The sequence below is a fragment of the Miscanthus floridulus genome, chromosome 5 (genome assembly GCF_019320115.1).
Source record: "Miscanthus floridulus cultivar M001 chromosome 5, ASM1932011v1, whole genome shotgun sequence".
Classification (NCBI taxonomy): Eukaryota; Viridiplantae; Streptophyta; class Magnoliopsida; order Poales; family Poaceae; genus Miscanthus; species Miscanthus floridulus.
In genome coordinates, this window is record NC_089584.1 from 87,171,778 (window position 1) to 87,189,142 (window position 17,365).

The window sequence follows — 17,365 nt, forward strand, 5'->3', positions numbered from 1 at the left end:
AAGTGGACCAAGATCCAAGAGCCTATCACTGCTACTTGCCCCGAGCACTGGGTGATGTACTTCGACAGTGCCCTCAACATCAATGGTGCTGGTGCGGGCATTCTGTTCATTACGCCGACCAAGGATAAGCTCCAATACGTTCTCTGGATGCATTTTTTACCCTCCAACAATGTCGCCGAATATGAAGTGTGTCTCCATGGACTCCGTATAGCCGTTGAGCTCGGCGTCAATTGCCTCATGGTATACGTGGACTCCACGCTGGTCATCAACCAGCTCAACAAAGACTGGTCCTGCTCTAGTGACATGATGGATGCATATTGCACCAAAATCAGGAAGCTTGAAGGGAAATTCTATGGTATCGAGTACCACCACGTGGTACGAGATCAAAATCAGCTCGCCGACCACCTATCCAAGTTAGGCTACTCTTGCGTCGTGATTCCACCAGGGGTCTTCATTCAAGATCTTTTGGTGCCGTCCATTAAGGAAGATAAGGAAGTTCAAGAGATTCCCTCCACCGAGCAGCTAGTACTTACGGTACCTTCACCGGCCGCCGATTGGAGAGAACAGTTCATCATATACCTCACCAGCATCGAAGTACCCACCGACAAGACTAAAACCGAATGCCTCATCCATCGAAGCAAGCATTACGTGCTGGTGGACGACAACTTGATGAGGAAAAGTGCCAAGGAAGGGATACTGTAGAAATACATCACCCAAGAAGAGGGAGTGAAGCAACTTCTCAAAATTCACTCTGGTTCCTGCAGCAACCATGTGGCCTCGAGAAACCTAGTCGGCAAAGCTTTCTGAGCTGGTTTTTACTGGCCCAGGACCATCTCCGATGTAGAAGAACTCATCCGAAGTTGTGAAGGATGTCAATTTTTTGCCAAGCAAATACACGTGCCGGCACTAGAACTGCAGACCATCCCAGCTTCCTGGCCCTTCGCATGCTGGAGACTAGACATGATTGGGCCTTTCAAGCCAGTGCCAGGTGGGTTTTGGTACATATACGTCGCCATCGACAAGTTCTCTAAGTGGATCGAATACAAATTGCTTGTTTTGGCTACTGCTAGAAGACAATCGAGCTCTTTGAAGATATCATCCATAGATTCGGTCTCCCGAACAACATTATCACCGACCTTGAAACTACATTTACTGGCCATCATTTTTGGGACTTCTGTAAAGACCAATGCATCTACATTAAATACGTCTCTGTTGCCCATCCTAGAGCCAACGGCTAGGTCGAACAGGGGAACGGCATGATCCTTGATGCCCTCAAAAAAAGGTTATATCAGAAAGAAGAAAAACATCCGGGTAGATGGCTCAAAGAGCTACCAGCTATGGTCTGGGGACTATGCACTCAAGCTAGTCATAGCACCGGTGTGTCTCCATATTTCTTGGTCTATAGCTTAGAAGCCGTACTGCCAGCGGACATTGCCTTCCGAGCACCTAGGGTGGAAAATTATGATGAAGAGCAAGCCACAGCTGTTCAGACAGAGGACGTCAACAGGGTCGAGGAGGAATGCCTGATCACCTACATCCGCATAGCCAAATATCTCGAAGGCTTGCGGAGATACTACAACCACAACATCAAAGGTCATTCATTTGCTGTCGACGACCTTGTTCTCCACAGAAAACAAAAAACGAAAGGGATGCACAAGCTCTCCTCCCCTTGGGAAGGGCCTTACATCGTCAAAGAGGTTACCCAACCAGGGTCTTATCGCCTACGTGACTTGGACGGAATCGACATCCCCAATTCATGGCACATCGAGCACCTTATATGTTTCTATCCTTGAAACGCTCTAGATATGTATTCTCCACTACATGATGAATAAAGTTTTGATCGTCATAATTTGTCTCCATTATTTCTCCATTACGATTTAATCTCCATTTACAGTCACCGAGATCTAAGCTACTCCTTAACGGATTCCAACATGTGATCGTCATAACTACTCTGCCATGTTTCTCCATATCTCCAACATGTGATCGCCATAACTGCTTCGCCATGTTTCTCCATATCTCCAACATGTAATCACCATAACTGCTCCACCATGTTTCTCCATATCTCCAACAAGTGATCGCCATAACTGCTCCACCACGTTTCTCCATATCTCCAACATGTGATCATCATAACTGATCTGCCACGTTTCTACATATCTCCAACATGTGATCGCCATAACTGCTTCGCCACGTTTCTCCATATCTCCAACATGTGATCGCCATAAACAATCCGCCATGTTTCTCCATATCTCTGAAATGTTTCAACGACCACCGAGCAGCACACGTTCTGTTTTGTGCTCTATGGAGAAGACCCAGTCTCTGATCTCTCCCTACACATGCTACGGGGTCTGCGCTCTACGTTATGGGTGGTCAGTTGTGGTTCCTTGGTCACGCCTGTTCCTCCTACATGTGTATGAGCTCCGTGCTCGATGTTATGGACTATGGGAGAGCCAAGGCCGAGAGCTCAGTGAAGAACTAACTGCTTGGACGCCACTTATACTATGTTTATTTTCAAGTTATTTCACCAACCGCCGAGCAGCACATGTTCCGCTCTGTTCTCTATGGAGAAGACCCAGTCTCCAATCTCTCCCTACATGTGCTACGGGCTCCGCGCTCTGCGTTATAGGTGGTCGGCTGTGGTTACTTGGTCATGCCTGTTCCTCCTACATGTGCACGGGCTCCGCGCTCGACGTTATGCACTATGGGCTAGCTAAGGCCAAAGATTTTAGTAATGAACTAACTGCTCGGATGCAACTTATACTGCGCATAATTGCGTTAGCGTTAATACTACAACAATTTCTTCACTGCAACACTACAAACTACATAAAAATGCACATGTCAACATTTATACATACACATAAATGTTTGTCTGCGCCCTTGCGCATTTTTAACTACTCTATTCAGTTATTACAGCATACTCTTTGAGTTGATCACTGAGCTTCACCATCACCGTCTGTCTCACCGAATAGGTCAATGTCACCGGCTAGCTTCTTTGCCATGTCCTCCACCTCATCCTCTAGCTACTGATGCTCCACCTCGCCCACCCCTCTGGCAAATCCGGCCCTATTGCCTAAAGGTCAATAGCTGGGTAGTGGGACTAGACCATCGCAAGGGCGTGAGTAACAGCGGTAACAATGGCATCGTAGTTGAAGCTCTTGAAGTTCTCCCACACCACCTTGCACCTCTTGATGATGGTGTCTGAACGTGGTGGCCTGCTATCCGGCTGAGGAGGTGCCTCCAGGTCGACACAGTCGAGCACCAGTTTGACTCCGACGACTATGGCATCGAACTTGTCCCTTTGGGTCCTGGCCTCCTGCACTAGCACATCAAACTATGCCATGACCCTCTGACGGTAGTCTACAATCATTACAAGGTTCCATCAAGCAAGGAAACTACTTCAATAGTAACTCCGACTAGGAAGTACTCACCTTTCAGCTCCTCGGGTAGTTTGTCTGCTGGCCTTGACTCCTTCACCTTCTCCTCTCAGAGTTGTTTGATGGCTTGGCGTAGCTAGCCGAGCTCCGCATCTTGCTCTACAAGCACAATAGTCATCACCAAAAATATGGCTATTCAACAATACAACGCACATTCGCCGATACACCATACCTGCTTTTTGCTCGGATACGTTCCTGAGCTACTCGGACTTCTGCTCCAGCTGCTCGAAGACAATGGCTAGCTGCTCAGACTTACCACATAGCTGCTTGGATACGATCATTAGCTGCTCAGATAGGACGCCCTTCTGGTACTCCAGGACCCACGCGTTGGACTCAGCAAGGTCTCGCTCGCGCTAGGCCCTCTGGATGTTTCTCTCCATCAGCTTCATCGCCTCTTTGAGTTTTTAATTCTCCTCACCAATGGGCTCCATCCTCTTTATCAGCTGGCACCACTGGTCGGCAGTCCGAGTTATCCCCTGCAACAATGCCAAGATTATCAAGAAGAACAATCTACAACATCAAAGATGAACATTACATATACAGTACTAACCTTGATCTACATCATCACTGCAGACAGGGAAGACTCTAGCCTGTTGAGCTCCCAGGTGGTGTCCTCCTCCTCAACAACCACCACCCCGTCGCCGTGTTTACGGAGGATTCGGATAGCTTGGGGTAAAGATTCCTCACGTTTGATCTCTTCCACTTCATCCTCCTCCGCCGCAGCTAGAGGCACCACCGAGGGGCTCCGTGGTTGGACAGCGTGTCTAACAATGCCCTTTGATGTCTTGGGAAGCGCTATCTACTCCTTGGGCACTATAGCTTTCTCCGCTCCAGCCTCTGGCATGGCATCGGTGACTCCAGCCTCTGCTTCTGAAGGCCCGATGGCTTCTGTTGTTGCCTTGGGCACCGTCGCTGATCTATCCGCTGTCGATGCCAACCTCTCGCCGCCACCAAGTCCATCAGCAGCGGCGACTGACTCCTCCATCGATTGCCAAGCACCCAGGGACTCTAGGATGGGAGCCGTCGACACTGCCTCTGCCTCGAGACCAGCCCCCGACTGTTCGTTAGTCTGGACGGGTGGGGTCAGATCCTCCGCATGCCTCGCGCTGCATTAGATCAGCTTGTTAGTCGCCAAAAAAGGATAAGGATATGACAACCAAATAACTCCAAGATAAGGGTACTTACGTAGCGACTTTCCGGTAGATCTTTCTGAACCGACGCTGTCTATCCGAGCCCCCAGCCATGGCCTTGGGATCGATTCCAGCATCTTGGGGTGGAGGTCTTGCAGTCTCTACCATCGTTGTCTCCTCCGCCCTCCGCTCTAAGACTGCCCTCACCTACTGCTGGGGTACTTCCTCCGCCCGCCACTCTAGAACTCTCCTTGCCTGCTGCTCGAGAACTCCCTTCGCTTGCTGCTCGAGGACTCCCATCGCCTACTGTTGGGGGGCTCCCTCCTTTCCCTTTGATTGTTCCTTCGCATGCGTGCTGCGTGGAGGCGCCTTCATGCTCGAGGGAGGAGCCACTAGAACTTCGTCGCCATTCGACCACTCGAACATCGCGGTACTCCATGTCTGAGTGGTCTGGTCACCTCCAAGCTAGATGCTGCCCAGCTTGAGGGGAGTGGCACCCGTTGTCTTTCTCTATTTCTGGGCTGGCTCGTCTGCCGCTGCCCTTTTCCGCTGGACTTTCTCCGACACCGGGGATGGACTCTCTAATGAGATGCTAATGGCTCCCTCCTTAGGCTGTGTCGGTGGTGGGGCATCTACTGCCTATAGCCAGTCACCCCTCGGCACGCTCGAGAAGTACACCACTCTTTCCTATGAGTGGATATTTGCATAAGTGAATCAGTCCACTGCTCGGCAACAACAAGAGATAAGAAGCATCAGGAACACACAATTGAGATATTTACCTGAGGAGGCAGATTCTAGCAGTGAAAGGTTCTTGTCTGCCCTGGCAAGTTGAACGAGGCAAGTGGAACGAATAACTCTGTGGCCCACTCCTGCACAACGTCCCTCGATAGCATCTTTGTCCTCTCCTAGGTACCATCGGTCTCCCCTTTGAAATCAAAGGCTATGTGGGCCCTCTCCTTGTAGGGCTAGACACGGCGCACTATGAAGCTTGCCGCCACCAGTCCACCGTTGGTCTTCATGCCCTTTATTAAGCCAAGGAGCTCCCTCACTTGCTCCATGTTAGCACTGCTTGGCTTCTTTGACTAGCTCTTTTGGCTCTCTAGGATGTGGTCGACATCGCAGCGGATTGCAATGTGGCTCGGCTTCATGTAGAACCACCTAGCGTTCCACCCCTTTAGCGAAGTATTTAGCAGTACAGTGATGTACTCGCTCGCCATCCTGTCCCGGAGTTGTAGATATACGCCGCTGACCACCTTGGAACCACCACCACCTTTCTTCTTCAACTAGAACAGGTGTCTGAAGAGGTTGAAGTGCAGAAGAATCCCCAAATACGCTTCACAGAAGTGGAAAAAGATTGAGATGTGCAAGATGGTGTTTGGGTGGAGATTGCACAGACTAAGTGCCTAGAACTCCAACAGATCCCTCAAATAAGGATGAACAGGAGATCCCAACCCTAATAGTCCTCAAACACTACTACTTCATCAGTATGAGGCATTGAGAAGGGCTCACCACTGGCTGGCCACCATCCGGCGGTGACGCGGTCAGGAAGAACACCCGCCTCCACCAATCTATTGATCTCTGCCTCCCTCATGCACGATGGCACCCATTCTTCATCATGGCTGGCTCTGACACTCGCCTTGTTTGTGCTCGCCTTCTTTGGGTTCGCAGCTCCCCTCTTAAGCGCCATCTCTCATATCCGGATGTAGACTAGTGGTGGAAGCGTGTGTGGATGTGGATCTAGAAATGCGAGGGCTGAGGAGGAAGATGAAATGACAAAGTGGCAAAGGTGGGAGCGCGGGGTGCAGTGGCGTAGTTATAAAGCACCTCCTCCACCCTTTCGCATTCGAGGGGTTTTGGGAAACTGCTCCCACGATTTATGTCTCTCCAAATTCTCCGCAACAGCAGGGTGGGCCGTTACCTGGGCTTTCACGCAACCGCGGCCTGTATCGCTGATTTATCTCCGCAATTTGTTATGGCTTGCCGAATATTTGCCAACTGTTGTGGCTCAGTAATTACTACTGTACATCCATTACTATGGGTTTTTCTCCACGATTTGTTTTCTCCAAGATTTTCTCTTTTGGCTCGGGTACTGTGTTAGCATTGCGTCTCGGTTCCTCACCGCATTGGGGATTTTTCTTCAGTTGACTGCTATTTCTGACCCTGGCACCACATGACCACATCATCTACTGTCAGGCTCGGGGACTAAGTGGGCATACTTCACCTTGCGGTGAATGTGCTTTTTCTCACCTCGTGGCTATGCCCGGGGACTGGCTGCCTGCTCGGCTGGTCTTTTACTATTCTTCTACTTTGGACCCTAGCACCACATGACTGCGTCATCTACTATCAGGCTCGAGGACTAATTGGGCACACTTCACCTTGCGGTGAGTGTGTTTGCTTTAATCTAGAAGACTCCGCGCCTCTTGAAGCTAAAGAAGACTATCTCCCTTTCTCATGGTCAAACTCTAAGTGGGCACACTTGGTCCACTATGACGAAATTTTTGATTCTGAACTTGAGCTTCTTACACCCTTATGGCATGTCGTACTTGGGTTACACTACTCGGCGATTGTTCACACTACTCGACGATGGCTCACGCTGCTCGGCGATGGTTCACACTACTCGGCAACTGCTCAGCAACTCATCACAGTGGTCGGACCATGAGTTTGACCGCTCAGCTTTGTTCGCACCCGCTCGGACAAGCTCAAGACGGCGTTGCACAACTGGTACAGGCGCTCGGGGACTAGCTGTGGGGGGTACGACCTTGGATACCCATAGAAGACCACATGGGCTGCGCCCCTAGGGGTGGCCCAGCCCACAAGACGAAGCCTTGTGGGGCACGACATTGCTCGGCACCTCTTGTAAGACACCGGGAAGATATCCTAAAGATACTATGAGATATGTTAGGATACGTATGATCCCATGATTCCTGTAATCTGTTATTATTTTCCGGTTATCTCTTAGATCTAACCAATTTGTAACCCTATCCCCCAGACTATATAAGGCGGGCAGGGACCCCCTCCAAACTCATGCAATATCATACGATAGCCAATACAAATCAACATACCATATGAGTAGGGTACTATGTGATACTGACAGTCTAAACTATCTAACTCGTGTGTCTCTATTGCCTTCTTATTCTTGATTACACGCCTCTCTACCGATTAATCTACCTTCATGGGATACCCCTCGAGGACTACCGATGATATTTTGTCGACACTGTTCCACCTTCGGTTGATGCCTTGATTTTTCCTTTCCTTTGCTTCTGAATTTGTCGTCTTTTTTTAGAACTAGGTGGAAAGATTGGCTCTCTAGAGCAAGAGCTAGAGGCGGTCAAAGCGGCGATTGGTCAAGGCGCGGAGGTGCTAGCCCAGTCCCTTGAGGAGCGGCATGCTCTTGAGGGAGAGCTTGACTAGATTCGCAACGTTGCCCAGGCAGTCATCTTTGAGTTGTTTGGGTCAGGACCGAGCATCAGTACGCCCACCGTCCAGCTGGCGGAGGTCCCAAACAAAGTTTGGGCGCTCATCTCCGACAACATGTTCTATGGGACGTTGGGGGTGCTGACCTCGGTGGCAACCCATCACCCCGATCTGGACTTCATGGCCATCTATAGAGGATACACCGACGCTTGGAGCATAGACAAAATCTATGCGCTGGGGGAGAGTTTGGTGCCATATGCACAGATGGTTGCCGAGCAGGTCACTACATAGTGGGTGATGTAGGCTTGCCGTTCGACGTGGTTGAAGACATGCGCTAGGAAGATGTCGTCGAGAATCTAGAGAGAGTGGAGGCTGGGTCGGAGGCGAGCTGCCTTCATCTTCATCGATCGTACCGTTAGCCGATGTCGTCAGGGGGCCATAATAGGGTTAGAGTAGAAATAGTCAATTCATGTAAAAGATGAGTTCATGGGGGAGCCCCCGTGTGAACTGTTTTACATTCATGAATATTTTGAGTTTGTTTTGTGATGAAATCACTCATGAGGGGAAGCTTGTCCCATCCGCCCTTGTTTTTACCCTTGCGTAGCTTTGTTTTTTGTCCTTTCTTTTTCGCACCTGCCCGTTGACCCGTAGGATGCAACCTTAAGAACCCAGGCATGGCCCACAAGGCTCAGCTACTCGTAACCGTAGGTCATGGCAGGGTGTGATCGGTTGGGAGGTTAAAACGCAAGTTACGCATGGTAATTAAAGGAACAGAATACCCTTTCGTTTGGGTGACGCCCTTTTGTTTGGGCAAAAAATATTACTATGTGATAGTAAAAATGGAGGGTGGTATCGCACCCCCGTGGAGCCCTCGAGCGACCTAGGCCGAGAGTGCTCAGGCTAGGGTGATGTAGGAGCAAACGTTGAATGGAAAGAAACGGTAAGACCGAGCTTTTGGGGAAGAAACGACATAACTGTTCGATGTTCCATGTGTTGGTGAGAACATTGCCGTTGTCGTCCTTCAGCCAGTAGGCGCCTGGTTGGATCACCTTGGTCACCGTGTAGGGTCCTTCCCATGGTGGAGAGAGCTTATGTTTCTCCTTGTTCAACTAGGTTCTCCGGAGCATGAGATCACCGACCTTGAGGATCCTCCCCCTAATTTTTCTTACATGTTACCTATGGAGAGTTTGTTGTTAACGAATGGAGTGGATGACGGTCGTCTCATGAGCATCCGCAAGTAGGTCGACCGCATCCTACTGAGCCTCCGTGGCTCGGTCTTGGTCGAAGGCCTTTACTCTCGGGGCACCGTGATCGAGGTCAGAGGGCAACACCGCTTTGGCTTTGTATGCGAGGAAGAAAGGGGTGAACCCTGTGGACTAGTTTGGGGTTGTTCTTAGGCTCTAGAGGATCCCTGGGACCTCTACAACCCATCGCCCAGCTACTTTTTGAGTCGGTCAAAGATGTGGGGCTTAAGTCCTTAGAGGACCATGCCATTAGCCCACTCGGCCTGACCGTTAGTGCACGGGTGTCCGACCGAGGCCCAATCAATCCTGATGCTATATCCATCATAGAAGTCCAGGAACTTTTTCTCGGTGAAGTTTGTTCCGTGGTCGGTGATGATATAGTTTGGAACACCAAACCGATAGATGATGTCGAGGAAGAACTTGACCGCCTCTTTCGAGCGGATATTGGTGATGGGCTTTGCCTCTATCTATTTGGTGAACTTGTCCACTGCTACGAGTAGGTGAGTGAAGCCGCTCAGGGCCTTTTTGAGGGGTCCAACCATGTCGAGGCCCCAAACCATGAATGGCTAGGTGATGGGGATGGTCTGCAGCTCCTATGCTGGTAGATGGGTTTGCCGAGCGTAGAACTGGCATCTCTCACACCTGTGGACAACCTCCTCTACATCTTGTAGCGTAGTGAGCCAGTAAAAACCTTGGCGAAAGGCTTTCCCAACCAATGACCTCGGGGCCGCGTGATGTCCGTAGATTCTGGCATGGATCTTGAGGAGGAGCTTTTTCCCTTGGTTGGTTGGGATGCACTTCATGAGTACTCCTGATGGACTCTGTTTGTAAAGTTCATCACCGATGGCGATGAACGTCTTCACGCATCGAGCGATTCATCGCGCTTTAGTCTTTTTTGGTGGGAGAACCTCCTCGAGGAGGTAGGCGAGTAGTGGCGCTCTCCAATCAGCCTGATCGAGCGTCACCACGGCAACATCGACAGGCAACGTTGCCATGGAGGCACCAAGGTTGGAGCCCCTGAGCACATGGTCAGGGTCGAGGCACGTCGGGAGGTCAGAGCCTCCATGTGCCTAATTAGTGTCAGAGTGCGTCTAGGTCGGATCCTCCAAGACTCAGGCAGATGGCTCGTGGAGATAATTGATGAAGACCCCATCTAGAGACGGAACCCGCCTGACAGCCAATTTTGTAAGGAAATCAGTGGCATCATTGTCCTTTCAGAGGACATGATGTAGTTCGATCCCTTAGAACTTGTCCTCAAGCTTGCGCACCTCCTAGTAATATGCTACCTTGAGAGGGCTCTTGCAGGAGGACTCCTTCATGACTTGGTTGATGACCAAGTCTGAGTCGCCGCGGACATACAGCCATGTGGCGCCAAGCTCAATGGTGATGCACAGTCCATTGATGAGGGCCTCATACTCTGCGGCGTTGTTGGAGGCTAAAAAATGGAGATGAATCGCATAGCGATGTCCGCTCCCATCTGGGGAGATCAGAACCACTCTAGCCCCTGAGCCGAGCACCATGACTGACCCGTCGAAGTACATTATCCAGTACTTGTGGGTGACGTCTAGAGTCGGGAACTAGACTTCCATCCATTCGGTGATGAAGTCAGTGAGAGCCTGAGACTTAATAGCAGTGTGAGTGATATACCTGAGTTGTGGCCCATGAGCTCAAGAGCCCACTTAGAGAACTGTCCCATGGCATCGTGGTTGTGGATGATGTCTCCCAGCGGGTATGAAGTGATGACCATGACTTCATGGTCGGTGAAGTAGTGTAGGAGCTTTTAGGTCACCAGCAGCATGGTGTATAGAAGCTTCTAAACCTAGAGGTATCGAACCTTGTCATCGGAGAGTACATCACCGACAATGTATACCGGTCGTTGGACCTTTAGGGGGTGTTCTGGCTCCTCCCTCTCGATGATGAGGGTGGCGCTTACAACATGGTTGATTGCCATGATGTAGAGGAGGAGGGATTCTCCCTATTCAGGAGCGACGAGGATTAGGGCCGACATCAGTGAAGCTTTGAGGCTTTACAAAGCCTGCTGTGTCTCCTCTGTCTAGATGAATGTGTCTGTCTTCTTGAGAAGTTTGTAGAGAGGCATCCCCCGTTCGCCTAGTCGAGAGATGAACCGGCTCAGGGCGGCCAAACAGCCGGTGAGCCTCTATATGCTCTTAACATTGCGTATAGGGCCCATGTTGGAGATGGCCATGATTTTTTTTCTAGGTTGGCTTCGATGCCGTGCTCGGACATGATGTATTTGAGCAGCTTCCCCTTTGGAACCCCAAAAACACATTTTTTGGGATTCAATTTGACACTGAACCTTCGGAGGTTCATGAATGTTGCGGCCAAGTTTGCGATCAGGTCGCTAGCTTGAGCAATTTTCACCACTATGTCATCTACATAGACGACGACTGTTGGTTTTAGCTGCTCGACTTGGTCAGGCTAGTTGGGGGGTCGATTTGGTCAGTGAAGCACCACTGCATGCATCATTGATAGTTGGCGCCAGCGTTCTTTAGACCGAAAGAAATGGTTATGTAGCAGTATGAACCATACGGGGTGATGAATGAAGTCGTGAGCCGATTGGACTCTTTCATCGTGATCTGGTGGTAGCCTGAGTAGGCTTCCATAAAGGAGAGGATTTCACATCCTAAGGTGGAGTCGACTATCTGGTCTATGCGTGGCAAAGGAAAATGGTCCTTTGGACACGCCTTGTTGAGGCCAGTATAATCAACAGACATTCTCCATTCCTAGTCTTCTTTTTCACAAGAACAAGATTAGCTAGTTAGTCAGTGTGGTATACCTCTTTAATGAATCCGGCTACCAAGAGTTTGGCGATCTTCTCACCTATGGCCCTGCGCCTCTCATCATCAAAGCGACACAGGCGTTGCTTGGTGGGCTTTGAGCCTGGGACAAGGCGTAATGCATGCTCGGTGACCTCCCTTGGTATGCTCGGCATGTTAGAAGGTTTCCACATAAAGACATCGTGATTAGCGTGTAATAAGTCGGTAAGCTTGCTCTCCTATTTGGCCAGGAGCTTGGTCCCGATCCACACCGTCTTGGTTGGGTCGGTGGGGTCGATCCCCACCGCCTTCATTTCCTCAGTTGGATGGAAGGCACCTGAGGAGGTTAGCTCGTTGTAGTGGGGAACTATCGGAGTCGCTGAATTCTCGAGCTCCGGAAGCTCGGTGGAATTGATAACAACTGCGGCGAGCTCATGATGCTCGTGGTCGCATGTATAGTTGTGCGAAAAGGTGCTACCCACGGTGATGACGTCGTTCGGTCTCGGCATCTTTAACTTGAGGTAGGTGTAGTTGGGGATCACCATGAACTTGGTATAGCATGGCCGCCCTAAGATGGCATGATAGGACCCTAGGAAGTCCACCACCTCGAAGGTTAGGACCTCTGAGCGGAAGTTGGCTCGGTCACCAAATGTGATGGGCATGTCGATCTGTCCGAGTGGGTACGCCTATTTCCCTGGGATCACGCCGTGGAAGGGAGAGCTCACTGGGCGAAGCTCCGACCGGGGGATGCGCATGGTGTCGGGGGTGTCAACATAGAGAATGTTTAGGCTGCTGCCTCCGTCTATCAGCACCTTGGTGAGGCACTTCTTGCGGACAATGGGGTCGACGATGAGCTATTAGCTACCGGGTCGGGCGACATGGGAAGGATGGTCTCTCCGATCAAAAGTGATCGGGGAGTCCAACCAGCTAAGGAAAGAGGGGACGACCGATACGGCGACGCATGCCTCTCTGTAGCGTACCTTATGCTGGCGCTTGAAGTGGATAGCATCGGATCCCCCAAAGATCATGAGGCATTCCTAAGGGTTGGGGAAGTCGTCGTCATCCTTGCCCATCGTGCCTCCTTTCTTGGCCGCCTCCTCCTTGCCTTTCCCTTCCTTTGGCTTGTTGGCCTACCGCAGAAAGGGCTTGAGGAGCTCGCTATCCTTGTAGAGGTGCTTGATGGGGTAGGCGTGGTTGGTGCATGGACTCTCCATGAGCTTGTCGAAATGGTTAGGTTGGCCCTACTAGGGCTGCTTGCCCGCACGATCGGTCATGGCGACCAAGGCTAGGTTGGCCGGTCGGTGTGGACCCTTCTTGTTCTTCTTGCCCTTTTGCGTGGAGGGGCCCTCACCTTGGTCCTCGTGTTTGGCCTAGCCCCTGTCCCGACCACCACTGAAGACCGCCCTAACTGTCTCCTCACCAGAGGCGTGGTTCATGGCGATGTCGAGCAGGTCGCAGGTGGTACAGGGCTTCACACAGTCGAGCTTGTGGATCAAGGACTCACAGGTTGTCCCGGAAAGGAACGCGCTAATGACGTCCACATCGACGACATTAGGAAGGGAGTTGCACCACTTTCAGAACCTGTGGATGTCCCCGGTCGGTCGTTCCTAGTTGGCCCCGACCGCGTTGGTCGGGGAAGAACCGTGAGCAGAGGTCCGACGTATCTCTGGTCGAAAAAGGAGGTCGGAGTCGGACCTCACCCCCACCTTGGCTAGGGCTTCCGATCGAGGACTGGATCGTTGTCCTGGCCTGTCATTATGTATATGGGTCAGCCCGAGAGGCGAGCATTGTTGCTATGCCGTCTGCTGTGCCGAGTTTTTGTAGGGAAGCGGGTCCATTGGGGACCCCAGGTTTATGAACCCGACACTATTTATCACAGGGATTAATTTGTTGTACTTTTTAATTAATCTAATCCGGCAAGTATCACGTATGGGAGTGTTTGGCTGCACTTTAGGATACACTATGTATGATGGTTGCCGCTGCTAGGGACAGATCTACCGGTGGGACGGATCAGGCCCTCCTAGCGCCGTTGATTCCATGGAGCTCCCCTAGAACCCCTTCAAGAATTTTTGCCATATAGTTGCTTTGAGGAGAGTGATGTAGACAAGGCCCGATCTTCTGATAGGTACGATAGCGTCGATTGGTGGAGACTTGACGTTCACGATCTAGGCTTCGAACCAAGACTGATTCGGACTCCAGCAACCGTTACACCACTGCTCCGTTGGTTATCAACCACGCGAACGCGATTGACCTCGCCAAGAAGGCTTTCCTGCAAAACGAATCGAGAACACAAGCAAGAACGGGATGAATGCAATATGAAATTGCAAATAAATATGAGGCTTATGATAACGAGAAGGAGTTCAAGTCTTTATTCGAAAGGACTAATCGCCACAGGCGGACAAGATCAAGAACAGAGGCCCTGGTTCACAGTAAGCGGCCTTGGTGGTACAGTTGCAGCAAAATGACGTATGTTCCATGAGGAAATCAAGAACTAAACAAAACTCAAACCCTAAGGAGAGCGGCGGCTGCTAATTATAGAGCCCCGGACGTCACCCCCTAGACGCGCCCCCTAATAGGCTCTAAGACGATACACGGTCCAACGAACCAAAAGACAGTGTCGCAGCACCCTGGTAGATTCTGGATGCTGACTTGTTTCGATAATTCCCATTGATTTCGAAGAGCTTTTGATATGAGACCAATTGCATTGGATTCCTTATCTAATTAGCTTTCCATCCATATGTGGATTGTCGAAAACGGAGCTCGGACGCGCCCGTATGACCAGTTTTATGATAGATTGGACCTGGAACCAGAGATGGGCTCGAACTTGATTTGGGCCTCCACCTTGATGACTCGAATCGGATGAGCTTCGGGCCTCCTTCTATGTTAGGGCACCCTCGTTGATCTCCTCGTCCTCTATCTCCAAACACGATCATATGCATGGAGGCCATATCCTAGTCAGAGAGACCGAAGATTGAAGATGAAATTTTATCCTAGATCCGTCACTAGCCGCTATGAGAGTGATATCCTGTCATGTACGGCGGCTATTGAGGAAGGCTATAACTAGCAGCAGAACACTCCCTATATAAATATTGCATACCTTCAGCTAACTATTTGGTCAAGACAGCAATAAAAGCCCGTACAAGTACAATGTGTAAAAAGAAACTCTGCATCTCTAGTTCATACAGCAGACGAAGGGCCTGGTTTGTACAAATTATAAGTTGCTTATAGTTAAAATATGCTAAAACTAAATGCCAAACGTTACGCTTTTATAATTTTTTTGACCACGCTTCTTCCCATAACACCCATTTTAAGTTGGGTCAAACTAGCGTATTTTAAGCGTGTTTTTGCTTCATTTGTGCATCTTTTCAGAGAAGCATTTTTTTGACCACTCTGTCAAACAGAGCCGAAGATTGCCCCACTTTTATATCCAAAGAAATATGAAAAAGCAATCAGGCTAATTCTTGCAAAGCTAAATTAGTTTAAATTTGTGCCCACTAGCACTAAGGAATAAAATTTCAATTCCTTGCACGGACTTGAAACCGAAATTTGAGATAAAGCAGTATCTCTGCTTCGATGAGGAAAGTTTTCAGTAAAACTGCGGTGTGGTGTTATTGCTTCTATATTCATGTTAGTGGAACGTTTTTGCTGAGATTTTGTAGTGCATCTTTTAGAGAGAAAAAAGAAAGAAAGAAAGGATTTTTAATGTAACTGAGCTTGTTTTTTTAGCAACTAATGTAACTGAGAACTATTACAGGGAGCGTTAGCACGGGCCTTTTAGGTTGGTCTTATCCATACGTTTTTGGCGGCGCGACACGAAAGCGGGCCTTGGTCAACATGGACTAAATTATATACACCCTCACCATCTTATATAGGAAAAAATTCATTTTACCTCTTTGAACTATTATCAAAGTCTAGTTTTTTTTCCCTGAACTTCAAAACTGACCACCTCCCTCAACTTTTAAAGCAGTTTATTTTACCTCCCTGACCCGGTTATAGGTGGTTTTCAAAGAAGGTTTTGTTTTATATATATATATATATATATATATATATATATATATATATATATATATAGAACTACTACCCTGTAGCTGGCTACAAAATAACTTATTCTGTAGTCATTTTGACTTACGATAATTACTATGTTAATTTACGAGATTATAGTAACTTCTTACTAAGTGGTTTACTATAACATTACGGTAAATATCCCCATGTGTTATAGTAAATCAACTATCGTAAATATGTATTGATATTATCGTAAATTAGTATATAAAATTATCGTAAATGGAGGTGACTACAGAATAACTTATTTTGTAACTGGCTACTAAATATACTCTCCATATATATATATATATATATATATATATATATATATATATATATATATATATATATATATATATATATATCATATAGCTGGCTACAAAATAACTTATTATGTAGCCACTTTGAGTTACGATAATTACTATATTAATTTACAAGATTATAATAACTCATTCCTAAGTGGTTTACTATAACGTTATGGTAAATATCCTTATGTGTTATAGTAACCCAACTATCGTAAATATGTATTTACATTATCGTAAATTAGTATATAAAATCATCGTAAATAGAGGTGGCTACAGAATAACTTATTTTGTAGCTGGCTACTGAATAGCCTCTCCCTATATATATATATATATATATATATATATATATATATATATATATATAGGGATGAAAACGGTACGGAAATATTTCGAACCGACCGCTTTCGTTTTCTATATTATGATACCGTTTTCTATATTATGATATCGTTTCCGAATTTTGCCAAATATAAAAATTTGTCATTTTCAATTGGTTTCGCAACCATTTTTTGTACTCTTTAATTGCTAAAATTTTGCCAAATATATATAAACTTTTGAAAAATAATAGTAAATCATAGAAAAACCATAAAATAAAAAATCTAATTTTGTTGGACTCCACATGAGTAGATCCACACAGTGAATATATAATATAATATGCTTTAGTACAAAGTTTTTTTTTCTGTAGCTTTAGATCTATGCTTTTCTATAATTAATTCAAAGTTGCCGTTTCTATGGTCCAATTGTGATAAAATTTTTATGATGGGCTAATTATTATATGATTGAATTATAGTAAAAATATCATGCTCATTGGATCTTGTATAACTGAGTTATATATTTATTTAGTTTTATGCTTGTTAAATAGTTTCAAAATAGTTAAAAGTGTGTGAAAATAGAAATGAGTATAAAATTTTGTTAAATCATACAATAATTAGACCAACATAAAAATTTTACTACAATTGAACCATAGAAACTGTAGCTATGAATTAATTACACAAAAGCATAGATCTAAAGGTACAGCAAAAACTT

At 47.8% G+C, this 17,365-nt stretch overlaps 1 protein-coding gene across 1 annotated transcript; it reads right to left on the reverse strand.

Annotated features, from left to right (window-relative positions):
- Positions 1-12,235: 12,235 nt before the first annotated feature.
- On the reverse strand, positions 12,236-12,658 carry LOC136454883 (uncharacterized). The gene has a single exon (XM_066455131.1). The coding sequence runs from the start codon at positions 12,656-12,658 to the stop codon at positions 12,236-12,238; it is 423 nt and encodes a 140-aa protein (XP_066311228.1).
- Between the last annotated feature and the right edge of the window lie 4,707 nt (positions 12,659-17,365).